The sequence below is a fragment of the Sesamum indicum genome, linkage group LG3, assembly GCF_000512975.1.
Source record: "Sesamum indicum cultivar Zhongzhi No. 13 linkage group LG3, S_indicum_v1.0, whole genome shotgun sequence".
In the NCBI taxonomy this organism is placed as follows: Eukaryota; Viridiplantae; Streptophyta; class Magnoliopsida; order Lamiales; family Pedaliaceae; genus Sesamum; species Sesamum indicum.
This window is the reverse complement of record NC_026147.1, coordinates 13,722,471-13,742,914: the sequence shown is the minus strand read 5'-3', so window position 1 is coordinate 13,742,914 and position 20,444 is coordinate 13,722,471. Positions and strand designations below refer to the sequence as shown.

Sequence of the window (20,444 nt, the reverse complement as noted above, 5' to 3'; positions counted from 1 at the left end):
TTCAATTCTCCTTAGTCCTTACCTAAAAGCGTCACTTAACTACTTGCACAATAAAAATTATTATATATAACAATAATTATGTCACATTTATGTAATTTTTTAAATTCTAAAAATACATTAATGTATATTTTTATTACATCATATTTACATAGTCGTGTCCGTATCAGTGCGCCATAATGAAGAGGAGAGGATAAGTTTGAAAAGAGTGTGTATGAAATGCATGATATGGAAAGATGAAGCTCAATTCCACCCTTTTTATGCCTCTTCTTTGCTTAAAGTAGTGATATTACACATACTACCACTTAAGTGCAATTAAAGTGGCCTCTCTTTATGTATGCATCATACACACTGCAGATTACATTTTTTATTCTAAATTTTATTTTAATTAATAAATACACATCACGTATATAAAATTTGTCTGAAATAAAATAAAATGATGCAATTTTTATTTATATGCGTAACATGTATTTATTGAATAGAATAGATAATGAAATAGTATTTAAAAGGAAAATTCAGTTCCTTAAGCGGAAAGTTCCAATAAATATATCAAGCACAAAAAACCACGAAAAGAAAAGATGGTCGAAGGTCGGATAAATGCTGTATAATTTAAAAAAAGTTAATATTTATACATTTAAAAAATTATATCTAGTACCCTTCTGATATTTGTTTTCATCTAGCAAATAAGTATTTTTGTTAGTCAAAATTCACTTAATTTATTGATATCAATAGAAAAAATTGGATAAAATTCATATTAATCCCCGATTGACTTATTACTGATTTATTGCAGGTTAAATAAGTCTTACTTATTTATTGCGCTTATGGACTATAAAATTATTTTACTTGTTTTTTGAAAATTTTTTATGGACTAGAAGGGTAAGAAGGAAATTGAAATTGTTATATTAACTCACACCAATAATTGGATCAGTCTATCACATCGCATGCTAAAAATTATAACTACTAGCAAAAATGCAATCCAATTTTTTATTAAAGTATAATAGTTCAGGCATCACATTTTAACTGGATTTAGTAAGAAAAAGAAAAATACTATCAAAGGGCACAAAGTTGCTTACCAATGTCGTTAGTTCTATGCTTAATTGCATTTTTAGTCCCATAATTATAGTCATTTGATACTTTAGTCCTATGTAACTTGTTAGGACTGTAAAATAATCACTTACTTTTCGGGTAATATTGAAAATTTTGGACAATTTTATCTTAAAATTACAAAATTTTAAAAGATGAATGATTATTTTACAATCATAACAAATTACATAGCTTACGTGTCAAATAATTATAATTAGGGTAAAATACACTTTATCCCCTGAACTATTAGTCATGTAACATTTATCTCCCTAAACTAACAAATGTAAACACTTACCCCATTGGTTGGACAAAAATGCGCTTCATGCCTTGAATAATTGCGTTATTTTCAATATATTTTAGTATTTTGCTCATTAAATCATCACCAAATTATATTTTAATAGGTGAATAATGTAAAAATTGGCGTATAGATTAATATATATATATATAGTAGATACAGAATAAATATAATATAGCTAACAACTCATATATATTTCTTAAATTAAATTGACAAATATATATATATATATGCTTAACCAAAAATTAAATAATTTTTAGAAAAAAAATAAAATATAGTTTATCATATTTTTTAAAAAAATATATTAAAAATTATTTATTTTTATCTAAAAGAATAAATAGTTAATAATTTAATTTTATCACCAAATTAATAAAAAAAATCATGATTTTTTTATGTATTTATTTTACTCATTTATTAGTTAACTTTAAGATTGTAAAAAAAATAAAATTTGAACTATTTAACTCACTAATTGTATTTTATTTTATTATAAATAAAAGATATCCTTTATTTAAATTTAAAATATAAAATTACTAAACAAAATTTTTTTTTAACTAAATATATATATGATATAAGGATAATATTGTTTAAAAATATAATTCTGAGGAATAAATGTTATATTTTATTAATTTAAAAAATAATTATTATAGACGAATAATTTAAGAGAACGAAATATATTTTATTCTTATAATTATGGAACTAAAAATATAATTAAATTTTAATTATAAAATGGTGGGAAGTCAGACAATGCGCAAAAAAAGTAAAAGCAAAAAAGCAAAGCATAAAGGAAAATGAAAAGAAAAAATATCAAAGTGGGACTGTAAAGCAAAAAATTGAAGCTCGAAGTCCAATCACCACACTTACGTGCCACGTGTAAGCATACACAGAGACAGGTGCAATATTCCCTGCCCCACTTGATCACAATGTGGGACCCACCGAGTATCTTTAATTTTGTGCCCATTCCCGATTCCCGCATGAACAAGTGAGCATGCCCCCCCCCCCTCACTCGGGGCAAAGCTAGAGTACTCCGGGTATAACAAGCACTACTTCATGTAGCGAATCGTGTCTCGCCACGCGTCCATTCGTTTCTCTAGCCACCATGACATAGTATAAAATTCATAGCCAGCCTTACTGTTTAATGCGCTCGGTGACTGCATTTCAATTATGGGTTTGATGAAGTTCATTTGCCCTGATTCTCCATACGTACGAAAACCTTTTCTTTTTTTTCTTTTTTTTTAAAAAAAATTCTTTGTTTTTCGGAACTCTTAATGCATGTGAAATTTTTTACCGTTGCGGTTCTGTATTTTGAATTAGCAGACGTTGGTTTACGTTGTGTTGTTTACTTGGGTTAGCATTTTCTTGAAAAGTTCTCAACGGATTTTCAAGAATCAGTTTCTTGTTCATTTTTCACTCTGTGCTCTCACTTGGGTTTAGCCCGTCATTTCTTGAGCCTTTGATTAGTTATGAGCCTTTTTTGCATGGTTCATATGAATTTTCTCAAAGAATTCAGAGGAAAAAGAGATGGGGTTTTCAAGAAATGTTGTCCCCCCCCCCCTCCCCAAGAAATGTTTAGCGATGAGAAAGAATTATTACATCGTTGCATGCTTTCTTCTGTATCTTGGTATGGTCGTAACCCTGACATTGGTCTACAGTTATGTGCTTTTTCTTTGTTCTTTTGTGGTGATTTTTAACAAGAGTTCTTGGTTCTTCTTGTTTCTTACAGGTGTGGGACCAGAATGGTGTCTCAGAGTGTTTTGACGATCTATATCCTTCAATTTTGTGCTTTGATGTTATTATCATCATTCAACAAATTATACTGTGAAAGGGAAAAAGAATCTTGATTTGTTTCTTCTTTAACAGTCTCACAGTGCTTGGTTTTGGAGTCAACATACTGACTCTGGTTATGGTTGTGGTGCTTGCGATTATTAATAGGCGCCAGAAACAATGGAAGAGGGTATGCCGATGGACTTGATCTTCTTTTTCTCTGTTTTCTTGGATGAATCGTAGACTTGCTTGTTTCTGGGAGTAAAATTGAATGCACAAGTTTAAATTTCGATGTTTAATTCTCTTTATTTCCATCTTCATTTTAATTTTGCAATGGAACTTCATATATGTATTATAACTGCAGAAATGGTTATGAAAAAGTGTACTGATATGAAAATATTACTCTAGCATTTAAATTGCAATGGAATTTCCTTCATGTATTACAACTCATAAAGAGGGGATTGTGTTCTAGAATCGCTTATTTGTGTTCCTCTCAACTTTGACTCTAAACATGAAACCTAGTCTGTCTGGTTAGCCTTTTTATACGTAACACTTCAAGCTTTAAGTGGCACATTCTCTTTGACGGGTTCTTGTTCCTTGCTCTAAATCCTCTGCAATCACACAGGTATATCTTTCAGCAAATATTTTTATCTCCATTCTTGCTGGTTTTGGAGCATGCATCGCATCCTTTGACATAATTATGCTTTTGAGGAGAAGACTACATGTGCAATCCATTCTATTTCATGAATGGCTGTATACATGCTCACAGTTCCCAGTCTGGGTAAGGCTAAACTTTGATATTGTTGTTCAGAATCCAGAAAGCGCAGCTTTCTTTTTGTGTTCTGAGAGTGATATTCTGAATTCTCAATTTGATATTCAGGTGGCTATTCTGATTGTTTCAAGGTGTGGAACTTGGTCGGATGTCTTGTGCAGTGGCTTCCTGTGTTTTTGGTGGACCATAAAATTTCTCCTCATGATACCTCGACTTGAAATAGTTTTTTCTTCGCCTCAGGTGATCTTTTCCAGAAAATGATTCTAGAGGTCTTCGCTTAAATAATGCCTTTTGAATTATGTTTCTTTATCTGCTGTATGGACATCACTTATTGCAAAGTAGAAATGAGGTGAAAGAGCCAGCATTGTGTTTAAGGATCTTAGTATCCACATAATAATCTATTATCAATTGAAATGTCTATAGGAATGAAAGCTTAGACTGAGAAATGAAAGAAGTTAACTTAGTTTTCCAAATAGTTGCCCTATATGAGAAATATTAATTCAAAGATTCGTAGAACGGTGTCTGTAGCTATGTGTAAAACCTCTAATAGTTAAAGCTAAGCAATTTAATCACTATGGAGTTGGTAAAGACGAAATAGCTGGCATTACCTTTGTTCCATAAGTTCTTCTTAGAAGCCCCCATTTTCTCCTCAGTTTCAAGAATGTGCCAGAGAGAAAAAGAAAAAAAAAAAGATGGTAATGATTGAATGCATGCCTCAAATCTTTTCTTGAAATCCCTCTTTTATTTGTCTTTCATCTCATCTTTTGTTACAGGTTGTAAGATGGATTAAGGAGATCTGTGGGACTATCACTGATATCATATTTGGAATATTAATAAACATAATCAGAATGAAGGTTGCATCTTACAGAAACAGGTATTACTAATTTCATGGAAGTCTTATGTTCCACTTGGAAAGCTTGGGAATCTTTCTTTTCTTCTTTTAATTCTTTTAAGGTGTGTCTCTTAGATAAATTATGATGGATGTTTTACAGTTTGGGTAATATAAGACCTATAGATCTTAACTGACATCTAGAATAGAATATTCAAGGCCACAAGCATTTGTCACTGGAATGGAGAAGGAAAGCAAATCGAGATAGCTACGTGTGTCTTGTTAGATGAGCCTGTCTTTTTACCATGCTTCTAATTCCTATTTGAGAAAAATTAAATAAATTATGCATGAGAAAGACATAAATATAATTTTAAATTCATTCTAAGCTCACATTCCAAGACATAGTCTCTAGTAAGTTCCTAAAATATTCATTGATTTTATATTTTTCTGGGAACATGTATTGTTGCACATCTTCCTTTTAGACATTTTCATGATACTTCATAAAGTTAGGTCAAAATAGTGTTGTTCATATACTTATATATGGCAGAAGTATATGTTGTATGTGACATTTTGGCATTAGGTGCTTGTGTTTATATGCAATGTGAAAGTTGGTTAGTCTTCTATTTTTATGATTCACTTAATCTACCTTGTTTGCATTGGGATATTGTTAGTTCAATGGTGGACTCACTTCTCCCCTACCAAAGGGATACTGAAGAACGTCAATTTAGGGATTCAGTAAGTACATTTACACATTCAAACTCATCCTAAGCACAACAATATCTTTAATAGTATAGTGCCCCTAAAACGAGATGCTTTGTTAAGCGTCGAAGTGATGGACCTTTGTCAGTTCTTGCAGTACACTGTTCCATCTTTTCTGGTTTATCATAGTACCTAAGTTCATACTTCTTTTCTACTGTTGAAGGAAATTGTATGTAGAATTTGGCGTGTGATGACATTCAAAACCATTGATCCTGTGATGCAACATGGCGTAAACAAGCAACTTGACTTTGAAGATTTACTTCAGCTACCTATTGACATGGATCCTTCATCTTGCCATGCTCTGCTATTGAGAATGTGGGATGCTCAAAAAGGAAATAATCTTAGTGGCCCTTCCTTATTCAAGACGATATGCTTAGCATATGGATGGCCATATTTCTGCATAGGTTTGTTCAAGGTAATTTATATTTTTGTGCCGATCTGCTAAAGGTTATGCCTTTCCTATCTTGTTAGCTCCCAACATTATTAAGAAAGAGAATTTTAACACAGGTGATATAAAAGGGGATTCTACAATTATTAATATTACATATGAGAAACCTAGTTTGTGTTTGTAGCCAGCATAAATTAATAGGAACCAACTTCACTGATTTCTCTTTCTTCTATGTTCTAAAACAATCCCACATTTTTTACTTGTGTAGTTTAGTGATGCAATTTTTAGCACCAAAAGTATTGATTCTTGCTACTATAACTAACTTGATAGAAATTATATAAAACATGATTTCTAGTGATACGCAGCAAGGTATGATGAATAATTAGTTGGATTGTTTCTTGGAATTGTCTTATGGTGACCTGAGGAAAAGTATGTTCAGTAATTTCTTGAAGTGTCCAGTCTTTTTGTAGTTTTATTTCTGAGTTTTTTCCTCATGCAAATTTAGAATTGCTAGAATTGCTAGCTCTTGATATGGTTATCATGGTTGCATGACATGTTTTATTATGACCTGCACATGCTGTATGATTATGTCAAGTAACATACTTTATCACCATGGAGGCAATTCTCATCTTATTCAACAGTTATATATAGTGAACTTACAACCGAAAGGTTAAATCCATTGCTTATATTTTCTGGTTTCTACTCAAAATGAGTCATCTGCTTTGTTTCTTGGAGCTGTTTAGGACTCTTTAGAGTTTCTGTAGGCTTGAACTTTCTGAATGGTAATCTCCAGGTCCTTTACAGACTGCAACATTGATAAGTAAATCCATACGAGCTTGATTGCTAGCTTCATTGCAGGTGCTTAACGACTGCCTAGGTTTTGCGGGACCTCTACTTCTCAATAAACTAATACGTTTTCTTCAGCAAGGTTTACTTTCCTTAATTACTTCACCTATATAGCTTCTTATGTTTCAGATATTTGAGAAACTAAGTGTAGCATCAAAACGGGTTCTGAAATTGCAATCACTTTTTATGAATTTAAGGTGACTTAGTTCTTAGGCAATGCAGTTCTCGCAATGGAGATGAAATGGTTATTCTGTTTGGTTACCATAAATTGAGTTTGCATCTGAATGCTGAAATTATGTAATGTACTTTTACTTTGGTGATGGTTGCACAATTTTACCATTGATTACATTGTAATGTTATACCATTCAAACTATTTTCAGATATGCTGATACTATTAAAATGCGTCAATTGTAAACATCAGATTTCAAATCCTTAGGCCCCTTTTGGAACTAATGATTTCTGTATAAAGGTAATAGTTGGTCAGTGTGAATTAATGGACTGTTTATGAAGTTATATTTACCTTTAATATATTCCTAGTGGAGGTTAAAAGAATGGGCTTTCTTGTGTGTATTTGCTTTTAGATATATGAGGAATTAGTGTTTTTTGTATTTTATACAATGCAAATCATTCCGAAGACATACTTCAATTACTTACTTTATACTAATTCACATTTTCTTAAACTGCTGTATTTACTTTGCAATAAATTACTGCTGAAAAGCACGAGTTACTAGTGGAATGAAAGTGCATAAATATTCATTGAACAGGTTCCAGGAGCGTCGACGGTTATGTCCTTGCAATATCCTTGGGCTTGGTATCAGTTTTAAAGTAATTTTGCTACTTTACAAAATTTGTCCAATTTTTATACGCCTTACGACTTTAATTTATCATTCTTCTAGCATGAAGAAGGCTGTGCTGCATGCATAAAAAGTTAATCTTCTCCATTCTGTTGCACCAGCATTTCATTGACCTTGAAAACTCCAGTAGTTGAACCTTTTCTTGGGATTTGACAAAATGTTTTTCAACTTACACTTTAGCACTGTGGTAATTAACTCAAAAGTACTTGCATGTTCTGGAAGTTTTCTTGAAATACACCAAAGGACATTTTATCGCCATCTTGTCAATATGATTAGCTGTAGACTAAAAATTAGTGACAGACTTCTTTCTATGTAATCTCTACTTTATATTGTTCAATTGTAGGCCAACTTAAATATAAAGTTCATCTGCTTTGAGGTACATGAATTGAACGGAATCTGCCAATACAACTTTATTCCTTTTCTTGGAGAATAGTTTATTTATTTCTATAACATCTAATGTTACCTTCATAAACCGCAAGAATAAGAAAGCCTTTGGAAAACTAATATCCAGGGATGGGTGTTTATGACCTTCCTCCAGATTTGATGGCCTTTATTGATGTTCAAATTAATAAAAATTAACTTTAACCATAAAAAGAAAGGAAAAGGACAAAGAGGCATTTGGATCTTCTATTATGTGTAACAGTTGGAGGCTGGATAAACTTATTGTGAAGTGCATGGATTATTTTACATAAGTCAGTGGTAGACTAGCTGCGAAGTTATTAGGTAGAAACAGGAGTTCTTCTTCATGATGATCTTCTTGTTTCAATGTACTTACGAGAAAGTAGCATTCTAGGATGAATGTATTGGAATATAGCAAAATAAGCTGTTGTCCGGTCAGAACTTTTGTTCTTGATGGTTATTAGAACTACTAGTATTATCAATTCTTATTATAAACAGAGTTGCATTTGTGCATTGTTTTTAGTATAAGGTGATGCTTGGTTGTATGTGAAAGTGGCGTCTTAATTTACAATTTGATGGTGCAGATCCTTTCTTGATACACAATATTCATTTCGTCTTTCACAACTTAGGCTGAAGTTGAGATCGAGTATTATGACTATCATCTACCGAAAGGTAAATTTCGTCAACATGACGCAACAAAAGCAAACCGTGCATACATTGATAGATAAGTTCATGATATATTTATGCATGTGCGTGGCTCTCTACTGTGTGTTCCTATGTTCTGCATATTTGTTTATTAATCAATAATGTGGCATCATGAAATTTGATCTGATCTTTATTTTTGATTTTTTGTTCTTTTAAAGACTTTCTTCGCATAATGAGATAGTGTTGTCTCATCACCTTTTACATGTCTCTATCTTTCCATGTTTAAGAAATGATCCTATATTGCTTATGGCATGCATATCTTTTCTCAGTGTCTTTGTGTAAGCTTAGCAGAGAAATCAAAATTTTCCGAGGGAGAAATTCAAACATTCATGTCCGTGGATGCAGATCGAATTGTGAACCTATGCAACAGTGTTCATGATGTGTGGAGGTCGTATTTCTAAAAACATCATTACAGCATTCAAAATCAAGTATTTCTATTGTACTATGTCTTTACTAGATATCTTTAGATTCAAACACTGAGTTTGATTTCGCCCATTTTGTTTTAGTAGGATATGATATATGAGGTAAAGATAACATTTATCTGAAACAACTTTCAAACCATTTTAGTTGAATACAATATATATGATAAAGAGGACATTTCTTTGTAGTACTTTCAAACTTGTGGTTTGATGGCCTAAGTGAAATCACATCAACTCTAGGTATGACTTGTGGCATTAAGCAATACTCTTTGGACATGAGTATCAAGCATCAGTTTTGAAGTAGTTGTATGTGAGATTTACAAGTGGGTCGTGGGAGTTAGAAATTATAATTTACATAGCTATATTGGTGAATGGGTTAGTATGGTACCCAATGTTGAACTTTGCCATCATTTAATAGCATCAGCAATTTCACAGTTATAAAGTTAGACAATATCTTACTCTTTGTACTTGTGTAATTGCATCAGCTTACCCTTGCAAATAGGAGTTGCTCTATATTTACTATACAAACAAGTCAAGTTTGCTTTTGTCTCTGGAGTTGCTATAACTATTTTGCTAATACCAGGTATGTTAACAAAAATTGTTTGTTATGCACTTCTACATCTTTATTTAGGATTACTGTTTCATTCTTATGCAAACATTATTGAAAGGAAGCATATTATTTTGTTGGCGATGAATATAACCGTGAATGTGACAACTAAAACTGCAGAACTTTTTATATATGTTATTTAAACTGAACAAAGCCCTATTTATACATGTTTTTAGATGAGCTCCATACGTAAAGAGTTAATCAAAAGCCAATCAGATCCCCTAATCTAATCATATCCTACTTGTCATCTAGTCTCATCTAGAAATTCTTACTCAATTCTTGCCGGACAACTTATGAGCAAAGTTGAATCAACTCTATTCCCTGAGTCTTGATTATTGTGTGAGCTGGCCAAAGGACTTGGCAGAAGATTGGTCTGCAAGAAAGACCTACTTATTTATGGGTTCATTTGCTTAAGACAACTGTGCAGGGCATCAAGGATTGAGTTTTCTCCCCAATCAGTGAGGTTTCTCCCTGCTAGAATTTCAATTATGATAAAGGCGATCAGGTGGCCTAATGAATCTCTTTATTCTTGTGTGAATCTCTGAGATCGTCAATAGTTTGCTCAACAGTTAAGGAAACTAGAGATTCTTGAAAAAATTGTTCCCCGTAATAGGACCAAACTGATTGAACTAAACGAGTAGATCAAGTTTTCAGGTTGGTTCAATCAGAATTCAAGGTTGATTCGAGCACAAGGAACCTTGGTCCTTTGGAGATTGGGGGCGTAGGCATGACAATGTTTATGGTAGCTAGGAACAATTCTGGCAAAAATCACCCAGTATTCAAGTCAGTGAAAGAGCTTTGGCATAATAAAAATTGAAAGATAGAGAATTGTGGAAGATGTGGAATATCTTACTGGTAGCTAGAACAGTAATAGTATTTACAGTTGGCGCTACATGTGCAGCAGTTCATGTGGTAGAGGCATGTTCGTATAGCCAGGTGGCTGCGACCGATGGCATGCGGGTGTTGCTGGGATGGGTCTGTCGACCATGCAAGAAGCATGAGAACCCTAGAGTGTTTTGAGATTAAATTTTGTTAGTGGAGCAAATGTGTCATCTGATAGGGATGATATGGAGGCCCACATCTACACCAACATACAAACATGATTGTGTATATGTGTGTGTGATTATAATCTTTTCGATTCGGAGTAACATGTATGAAATGAAGTGAATTAAGTTATTGTGGTGAAATATATTTAAACTATGATTTTTTAAATGTTTATAACTCTTTGAATTTTTTTATTGCAATAATTCACAAATTTTCACTAATTTCCATAACTATATTAGATTTGTTTCCTAAATTCTTGGGATTCTTAAGTTTTCTGGTAATCGTAAGTGCTCAACAGACCTTAAGCCACATTTATCTTACGTTATTATCTTTTTTTTTCAATAAGCAAAAATGGTTATGCCCAAATATGATTTCAATTACCATTGGTTCAATTTGAGATGTTCTTTACTTACCAAATATTGACATTTTCTTGTTTGTTGGATATTTACGATCACATTTGCAGTTAACAAATGGATTGCAAATCTGATCGCAAGTGCCACCAAAAATATGATGGAGCAAAAGGATGAAAGGTATTATATACTTATTCTTCAGAACTCCATGATTAATTCCTAGAATGTTTTAGGATGAATTTGTTTTTTTTAAAACTGAGTTTTCTTAATATGTTTTTCTTGTGTTGAAATTTTTATCTAGGGCTGTTCACTTATAACACTAACAATGAGTAATGCAATTATATTTGACTGCTATTTTTGCAGCTTCAATGGTTGAAACCCCTAGACCATTGTGCGTGTCCTCATGGCATCATTTTTCATGTTCACAGATTTTCCATTGCATTAGTCCTTCTCATACATGTATGGTAGCAATTGGTTTTAAAGTCACAAGACAGAATCAAGAATCCTCATTTTTTAAGCTGTACAACAACAATCATTATCTTCAAAATCCCTCAGCTAACCTGCATACTACTCACATTTGGTCTATCTGAGACTACCAGATACTAAAAGAAAATACGAAGTGAAGATAATAAATACAAGGATTTGTGGGGTTCAGCTAAATAAACATATATCTAAGCAAAGAAAGTAGATAAACCAGAAACAGGAGATTATCCTGATTCCTACTAGGTAATACACAAGGGATTACCTGATCTATTTTGATTTGGAATTGCAGAATGCTTCTATTGTGTTAAATTCAGAATTATGATATATACGTCATTTTCCAGGATTAGAAAGACAGCAGAATTATTATCTTATATCCGTACTCTAAAGATGTATGGCTGGGAGCTTCTTTTTGCAAGCTGGTTGACAAAGACAAGGTCCTCTGAAGTCCAATATTTATCAGTAAGAAGGATTTAATTCAGTGTCATTCACGGTTGTACGTTAGTCTGTAGAATAGGAAGTGGCTCCATATCCTTGAACTTATATCGAGCTCCTCTCTTTTTATCAGACTAGGAAATATTTGGACGCGTGGTGTGTGTTCTTTTGGGCAACAACACCTACTCTCTTCTCTTTGTTCACATTTGGACTCTATTCTTTACTGGGCCACCAGCTTGATGCCGCAACGGTATTGTCAGCACTTCCATATTTGCTTGCTAAAGAACTAAGCTTACTTTGATGATTCTTAAATCACTTGAGTTGAGTTTCAGGTTTTCACTTGCCTAGCTTTGTTTAATAATTTGATCTCTCCTCTAAACTCATTCCCATGGGTCATCAATGGTTTGATAGATGTAAGTTTCGAGCTCTTGGTCTGAAATAATTTCCTTTGCATGTCAAGATATATGAATTGGATCATAATTTCTCCAGGCAGCTATATCTACTAGACGATTGAGCAAGTACCTCTCTTGTCATGAAAGTGAGTTTGGGCTTGAACATTCTTCTCCGATTTTCTATGATGAGAAGTTTGATTCCAAAGATACTGCTGTCTCCATCAATGATGCATCTTGTACATGGTCAAGCTATGATGAGAAGGGATTTGATCTGGTATTAGAACATGTAAATCTCGTTGTTCCAAAGGGTTTCATGGTTGCAATTATCGGAGAGGTGATATTCCTAAAATCATTATTCTAGCTTAGATGCTAAATCTATTACTGTGATATTGCAAAGAATTTAAGTCGTAAAATTTCTCATATTTTCCAATGTATGCAACTAGTTATTTTTGTCAAACTTAGTTATGTGAATAGCTTCTATAATTTCTTTTCCTATAGTGGTTGATTTTCCCATATTTCTGAAGCATACACTAAGGATGAGTTAAATATTGTCAAAATGAATCTGCTACACAATTTGGATTTTTCTACAATAAACATGAGAGTCAATTTTACACACAGGAACCGGCCAATGAGCTGCAGTTAAATACTTTTGTAACAAGATCCCCATTGACATAGTAAATTTAAGTAAGCTGGGAATATATACTTGTATTACAGGTTGGATCAGGTAAATCATCCCTATTAAACTTGGTCCTAGGCGAGACGAGACTGATGAATGGATCTGTATATCTAACTGGATCCAGAGCATATGTACCACAGGTTAATTTCTTTTCCTAATATCATCTTTGTGCTTTGTTTCAGAGCAAAATCTCATACTCCACGTATGCTTTAGGTCCCCTGGATATTGTCTGGAACTATCCGTGACAATATTTTACTCGGAAAGGACTATGACCAAAAAAGGTGATATTAAGTATCTATATGAATGGCAAATGTGTAGGTTATGATAGTTTTAATTCCAATAAGTATTCTAAATCTCGTTTATTGCTTATTAGTCTGCCCCCTTGAGATACATTTAAATTTTTTCCAATTTACATAATTTAAATGAATATCTCTTTGTCCTCTTACCGGAGCAGATACACAGAAATATTACAGGCATGTAGTCTGGATCTAGATATTTCACTGATGATGGGAGGTGACATGGCATGTATTGGTGAGAAAGGGTTTAATTTATCTGGCGGACAAAGAGCTCGTCTTGCCCTGGCCAGGTTAGTACTTGTTGGGAGAATATGATACATCATTTTATCTTCTCCCAAGTCTTTAATTTATTATCGGGATGGACAGGGCTCTTTATCATGGCTCCGACACATACCTCCTTGATGATGTTCTGAGTGCAGTTGATGCACATGTTGCTCGCTCAATTCTACAAAATGCCATTCTTGGCCCTTTTATGAACCAGAAAACATGCATTCTTTGTACACATAATATTCAGGTTTGACTATTTCTCTAATTCAGTTGCCTGGCCGTAGATACCTGCTAAGGAAGTTCAACTGTAGAATTTGAAGTGATAATTGCTGTAATTGATATAATTGCTGTTTGTAGCTAGATATTCCATGGATAATAAGGACAGACATGATTGACATTTTGAAAATTTGTGACCGTGATTCATATTTAAAATCTTCTCCAACTCTGATGTCACTTATTCAATAGCTAGCAGCCTTTAAGGTTTCCTTAAAAACAGCTGGAACCTTGTTAATTTCGTTATTAATGAGCTTCGGAGCTTATGCGCTAGTAATTTTGAGATGTTACCACCCCTTTGCAGGCAATATATGTAGCTGATATGGTGGTTGTGTTGGATAAAGGACATGTGAAATGGGTGGGAGGTCCAGCTGACTCATCAGTTACTTCCTACATATCGTTTTTGTCACCAAACGAGTTTAGCACATTGGCCGAAGGACAAAACAGTAAAAAGTTATTAAATATTTCTGGTGAATCAGACAAAGCCCAGGAAGTTGAGTGTATAAGCACTTCTACTGAAGGCCAAGACATTGTTGAGGTCGAGACCAGGAAAGAGGGAAGAGTGGAATCAACAGTATACAAGTGAGCTACTGCTTTCTCAAATCAAGGGATAAAGAGAACCTTGTAACCAAATTTTCACAATCCATTTTAACTGTTTGCACCTCTTCCAGAAACTATGCTGCATTTTGTGGTTGGTTCATAACAGTAGTGACGTGCCTCTCAGCAATCTTGATGCAAGCTTCTCGTAATGGGAATGATCTGTGGTTGTCGTTTTGGGTTGACACGACGGGAAGCAGCCTTAGCAAGTATTCGACCACCTTTTATCTGGTGAGCAGTTAGTTTTTTGGAAGTGCATGGATGTCTAATCAGAGTTCTTGAAACCAGAACTTTCTGACTACGTAGAAGTTGCACTTGGTAACATAATAAGCATGTTGATGCTCTTGTTTTGTACTTTAGGGTTACTTACATAGACATCCCTACAGTAAGTTCCTCTAAAAATTACACTAACAAACTCCCAACGGTCATGTCATCACAAATTTCCTAAGGGCTATCCGATCTTTAGGAAGGAAATTTGTTATGTAAACGTGAGTATCGGAAGTGTAATGTAATTTTTTTAACCAGATGAGCTTTTATTTGATATGCCCATACCTTTAGGGTGAGGAAATGTAGAGAAGTTCTTCTCGGGAAGAAACTTAAAGCAAGATTAATATTACGGTCCAGGAAGATGATATTCATGCATTTTTTGGCAATTCCCCTCCAACTCCTATTTCTACAAGGTTGAAAAAAGGGAAAACGATGGAAAGAAAGAGTGGAATAGGGTCGTCAAGGAGCTCTTTTGTGAAGGAAACACAAGTCTTCATATCAATTATCTGCTACTGGCATAAATTTGAACTGAGCTTGTGCTCAATAAAAGATAAAAAGCTCGATGTAGAAATCAGAACTAGCACATGTAAGAAGTTTTAGGAAGTGATTGTTACTGCCCCTGTGGGCCATATTTGACTGTACGTTCACAGGAAGACCAGGATTGAGTTGCAGGATGTATAGACTTGGTTGATGTTTTCTTATTTGATTTTGCAGGTCATACTCTGTATATTTTGTTTGGTGAACTCGTCCCTGACTTTGATGAGAGCATTTTTATTTGCATTTGGTGGTTTACGGGCTGCTATTAGAGTGCATGATCAGCTGCTGCATAACCTTATTGATGCACCTGTTAGTTTCTTTGATCAGACCCCAACTGGAAGAATATTAAACAGGTAGCATACAGTTCCGTTTTCAATAAATAGATCTGTCATTTTCTCTGTTCCACACTAACCGTTTTATATAGATTGTCGTCAGATCTGTATACCATTGATGATTCGCTTCCATTTATTCTCAACATTCTCCTCGCCAATTTTGTGGGTCTCTTAGGAATCACCGTAGTTTTGTCATTTGTACAGGTACATAGAGCCCCTTGTAGTTCAACTTGTGTGCTAGCTCTTAAAAATTGAAATTTATTATTCTCTAACTGTTATTTGAATGAATATTCATCACTGAAGGAGTTCTTGTATATGCAGGTCATGCTTTTGCTGCTTTTAGTACCCTTTTGGTTTATGTATAGCAAATTGCAGGTTTGTAGCATATCTTTATCTAGTTTTAAAAGTCCAATGGCATGAGGTAGAGCTCTTTAGAAAGTGCAAAATCTGGACAAGGAGAAAATAGGACAAGAAATATCTTTTAGTCATATAAAAGTTTTCGGATATGTGGTAATTAAACTAAAGACTGCTTCCTTAATTCTGGAAGCTGGATGTATCAAAACGAGCAGTAGACAGTTTTTCTTAGCATTATGTTTAAGCTGGCATTTATCTTTTGTATCTTTATTACATGCCATTGACCAATTGGCTGTAACAGGTTTAACAACTTAAAATAGGATACAAGAATTTAAGTGTAGGAGTTACTAAACATAAGAATTTTCAGGTATACTACAGATCAACATCGCGGGAATTGCGAAGACTGGACAGTGTTTCTCGTTCGCCTATTTATGCCTCATTTACAGAGACGTTAGATGGTTCCTCAACTATTAGAGCCTTTAATTCTGTGGTAAAGTGTAGTTGATTTACGTATGTCGATTATGCTTCCTGTTATTTGGAGTTTACTTCTCTTTACTTTGGTTTTTATATATTACTATTCTAAGCATGCTTGTCCTGTTTGGAGATGCCAATTGATTATTCTTTTGGACAGGATTTTTTCTTATTCAGATTCATGCAGCATGTGCAAACATATCAGCGGACCTCTTATACAGAAATTATTGCAAGTTTATGGCTCTCCCTTCGCCTTCAGGTATGCTCCATGGGCTTATTACATATAACTGCATCCTTTATATTCGATGCATATTGTGCAGAAACTATGAACTTTCACATTTTTTATTCTGTTTAAGCCCCTGATGTTCAAGTATCCAAAAACTTGAACTGGTGCTGATGGAGTTCAGAGCTTAATCCGATACTACACTTTAACATAATCTTTTCCTTTTTGGCATGCACTTCATTTCCATGTGCAAATAAGTAATTTCACAATATTTTAAGGTGTCCTAGTATATACAGTTTATTATAGTTCAACAAAATCCTATCCTAGTATGACAAACTTGAGTAAACTTGAGCGACCGTGATGTAGGAGCATTCCTCATATGACAAATTTGTCTGTTCTTCCATTTGATTTTGATTTTCCTTTCTTTTCTCCTCTCATGTTTTGCATTTTCCTAACAAGTGCTAAGAGATGAACTTTATTTTAGTTGTTAGCAGCATTTATTGTCTCCTTTGTCGCGGTGATGGCAATTGTTGGAATGCACGGACATCTCCCTGTCAGTCTAGGTACACCTGGGCTGGTAAGCATTATGCTACTGAAATCACGGCAACATGACAAAAAACAAATTTGAAATGCTCTGAAAGGATTGAACACACTTGTCCATTACTAACATTGAATCTTCTTTCCATAGGTTGGGCTGGCTCTATCTTATGCTTCCCCAATTGTATCATTGTTGGGAAGCTTCTTGACAAGCTTCACTGAAACAGAGAAGGAGATGGTTGCGGTCGAGAGGGTTCTTCAGGTGAGTTAGATGAAGATAAATCTTGATTTTTTCCGCTGTTTTAAGCATGCTAATGAAGCGCTGACGCTTTTCTCTTGCTCCAGTACATGGACATCCCTCAGGAGAAACTGACAGGACAAAGTCTCTCTGATCCAAACTGGCCATCTAAAGGAGAAATACAGCTTCAAAATGTGACCCTCCGATATAAACCATCCTTGCCCCCTGCATTATTTGATGTTTCTTTTCATATCCCTGGAGGAACTTGGGTTAGTCTCGATTCTCATGATAAATTTCTTGCTTGTGTGCATGTATTTTGGTAAAGGGAGTCGAATATTTACCAAGTGGATTCAAAATCTCTTATGTATAAATTATTTCTATGAAGAATCTACTTATAGTATGTCTGAAAGACCTTGCATGGGGTTGAATCAGGTTGGAATTGTTGGAAGAACGGGTGCTGGAAAATCAAGTATCTTGAATGTTTTATTTCGTCTCAACCCAATTTGTACTGGATGTGTTCTGCTGGATGGTTTGAACATCGCTGGAGTTCCCGTTAGAGATCTTCGGTCTAACATTGCAATAGTTCCTCAGACCCCGTTCTTGTTTGAAGGATCTTTAAGGTAGTCTGAGCATTCCCTAGTGAAGGAAATACATGATATATATTTTTTGCGTGCTAAAAAAAATGAGCATTTATAATGTGTTTTGGTTTCTGCATCGATTTTTAGGGCCAATTTAGATCCACTGGAGACGAGCAGTGATGAGAAGATTTGGAGCATTCTAGAAAAATGCTGTCTCAAGGAGGAAATAGAAGCAGCAGGTGGACTAGACAGCCATGTAAAAGAGTCTGGATCAACGTTTTCAGTCGGGCAACGACAACTTTTGTGCCTTGCACGTGCGCTGCTCAAGTCTTCTAAGGTACAAGAATAGATGATGGCAGATGAAATTAATGGGAATCATAAAGAGATTTATTTGACCTGCATAATAAGTTAATCGAGGGTTAATATGGATTCTTTTCCGACTTTTTTGTTAATATCAACAAATTCGTAAATTTTGACTCGCAAGGACTTTTGTTGGACGGAAGCAAATCTTAGAGGTGTTAGTTAATGGGTTTGGTAGATATCGCTGACAGAATCTACAACCATGGACATTCAGGTACTCTGCTTGGACGAGTGCACTGCAAATGTGGATACTCAAACAGCTTCCACACTGCAGAAAGCTATTTCAAGTGAATGTCGAGGCAGAACTATTATCACAATCGCCCATCGCATTTCCACCGTTTTAGTCATGGACAATATCTTCATTTTGGATCAGGGGATTCTGGTATGTTTCTACTATCACATACTTTATGCACTGATCTTTGTAAAATTCAGTTTACACCACCGAGAACGGCATGAAACAGTTTTTGGTTTGTCTTATCAACTGATTTTCGCGTGCTCTAAACAGAGGCCGTATCTAACAAAAAGTGGAAACTTGTTTGAAATGGTGATTGATTCATAGGTTAACCAGATTGTTGATAAGTTGTTTTCGCTTGAGGTAGAATACTGATACTCTTTTGATAGTGATGTGATGCCAATATCTAGACTCCTCGAAATGACTAAAACGTCTCCAAGACGTGATTGTGTAGTACCATAAAAGGCCTGGATCTGTACACTTTACGTCATTCCAACCCAAACCCTACTCGGTCCAAACCCAATACGAAAACATGGCACTTGATATTATTAGACCTATCGCAGCGAGAGCCTACCATTGTGCTCACTTGAATCGGTCCAAAAGTCTAATCTTAGGGCCAATGTGATGGGTGTTGGTCTGGTACACCTAAAGTAGTGTCCACTTTGAAATTTTAGTAATTTCGTGATTGGTTATAACTTTTAACACAACAAAATTTACTACCATGAGTAAATGTTTCGCGTTTCATTTCCTTGCAGGTCGAACAGGGAAACCCGCAGGTACTTTTGGGTGACGAGTCATCCAAATTCTCGAGTTTTGTTCAGGCATCGGCTATGTGATTTCCTAGAGAATTCTTGTGTCTGATAGACCGGGCTACCGACCTGAACTATGCAAGCTCCTGCCGACTGACAAAAACGGAACCGATATGCTGATAGAATATGACTGGGAACTACTGGTGGTTAGTGTTCATCCATGAATTTAGGAACTTTAACATTCTTAGGAGGCAGAGGAATGAGAATGAATAGGACCTTTTAGCTTACAAGTTGATCATGAAGATCCGGATGATTCCTAGTTTGCATGCATCTTATTAGTCATCATCGAGACACTGTTCTTCACTATGCGCATCTACGGTTTGATGATGTGAATGTAACATTAGCCGTAGTTAACTAGAATTGAAATGGCATGGAAGACGGAAATATATTGAGTTTTTTAGGTCAAATCCACATACGGTGCTTTGTGGATTGGGTGTTTGGATGACTGTCATATTTGAAAATTTTAATTCAAGTCGAGTTTGATTGAAGCTGAACCAATTATGTAATGAGTACAATACATTTGTCATGTGATTGGTGTACAATTTTGATAAACTAATCAATAACATGACAAGCATATCTATCACACTTGTTCTGTAATTTGTTTGGTTCGGACGAACTTTATTTGGATAAAAAAATTTCTTATCATATAACCCATATTTTAAAATGTGGGGGTATGAATCTTACTCTACTTGCTCTTATGCCCTTTGCAGCCTTTACTGTGTATTTATTTTAAAATTTTTAACAGGTAAAATACAGAAATGGGTATAGTTAATTATCTTTGTCAGGGCTACAAAACCGAACTGACTTTACTGTGTTTATTTAAGTTTTTCGCAATGAGAATTTTGGACAGAAAATACTGATTGCAGCAAAAAGATTTTGGGAATTTTCTAAAAAAAGAAAAAAGAAAAAAGGTACAGTACAGGAATTTTCGATATCTGTGGATGTAATGTAAGTTATGTAACCCTCCCCAATATATGGTAAC

The 20,444-nt window shown here is 34.5% G+C and overlaps 1 protein-coding gene across 1 annotated transcript; it reads left to right on the top strand.

Annotated features, from left to right (window-relative positions):
• On the top strand, positions 2,444-19,977 carry LOC105158306 (ABC transporter C family member 13). Its single transcript, XM_011075020.2, has 36 exons — positions 2,444-2,575; positions 3,096-3,136; positions 3,239-3,326; positions 3,762-3,917; positions 4,017-4,148; positions 4,682-4,782; positions 5,409-5,472; positions 5,660-5,911; positions 6,743-6,812; positions 7,495-7,555; positions 8,568-8,655; positions 8,958-9,076; positions 9,593-9,690; positions 11,222-11,288; positions 11,933-12,050; positions 12,157-12,273; positions 12,356-12,436; positions 12,513-12,749; positions 13,130-13,231; positions 13,305-13,372; positions 13,546-13,677; positions 13,754-13,901; positions 14,232-14,509; positions 14,599-14,755; positions 15,506-15,681; positions 15,753-15,864; positions 15,982-16,035; positions 16,382-16,504; positions 16,646-16,744; positions 17,193-17,285; positions 17,397-17,507; positions 17,591-17,752; positions 17,916-18,103; positions 18,209-18,398; positions 18,636-18,803; positions 19,409-19,977. Exons 1-36 carry the CDS (start codon positions 2,537-2,539, stop codon positions 19,487-19,489), a joined length of 4,371 nt encoding a protein of 1,456 aa, XP_011073322.1. The 5' UTR covers positions 2,444-2,536; the 3' UTR covers positions 19,490-19,977.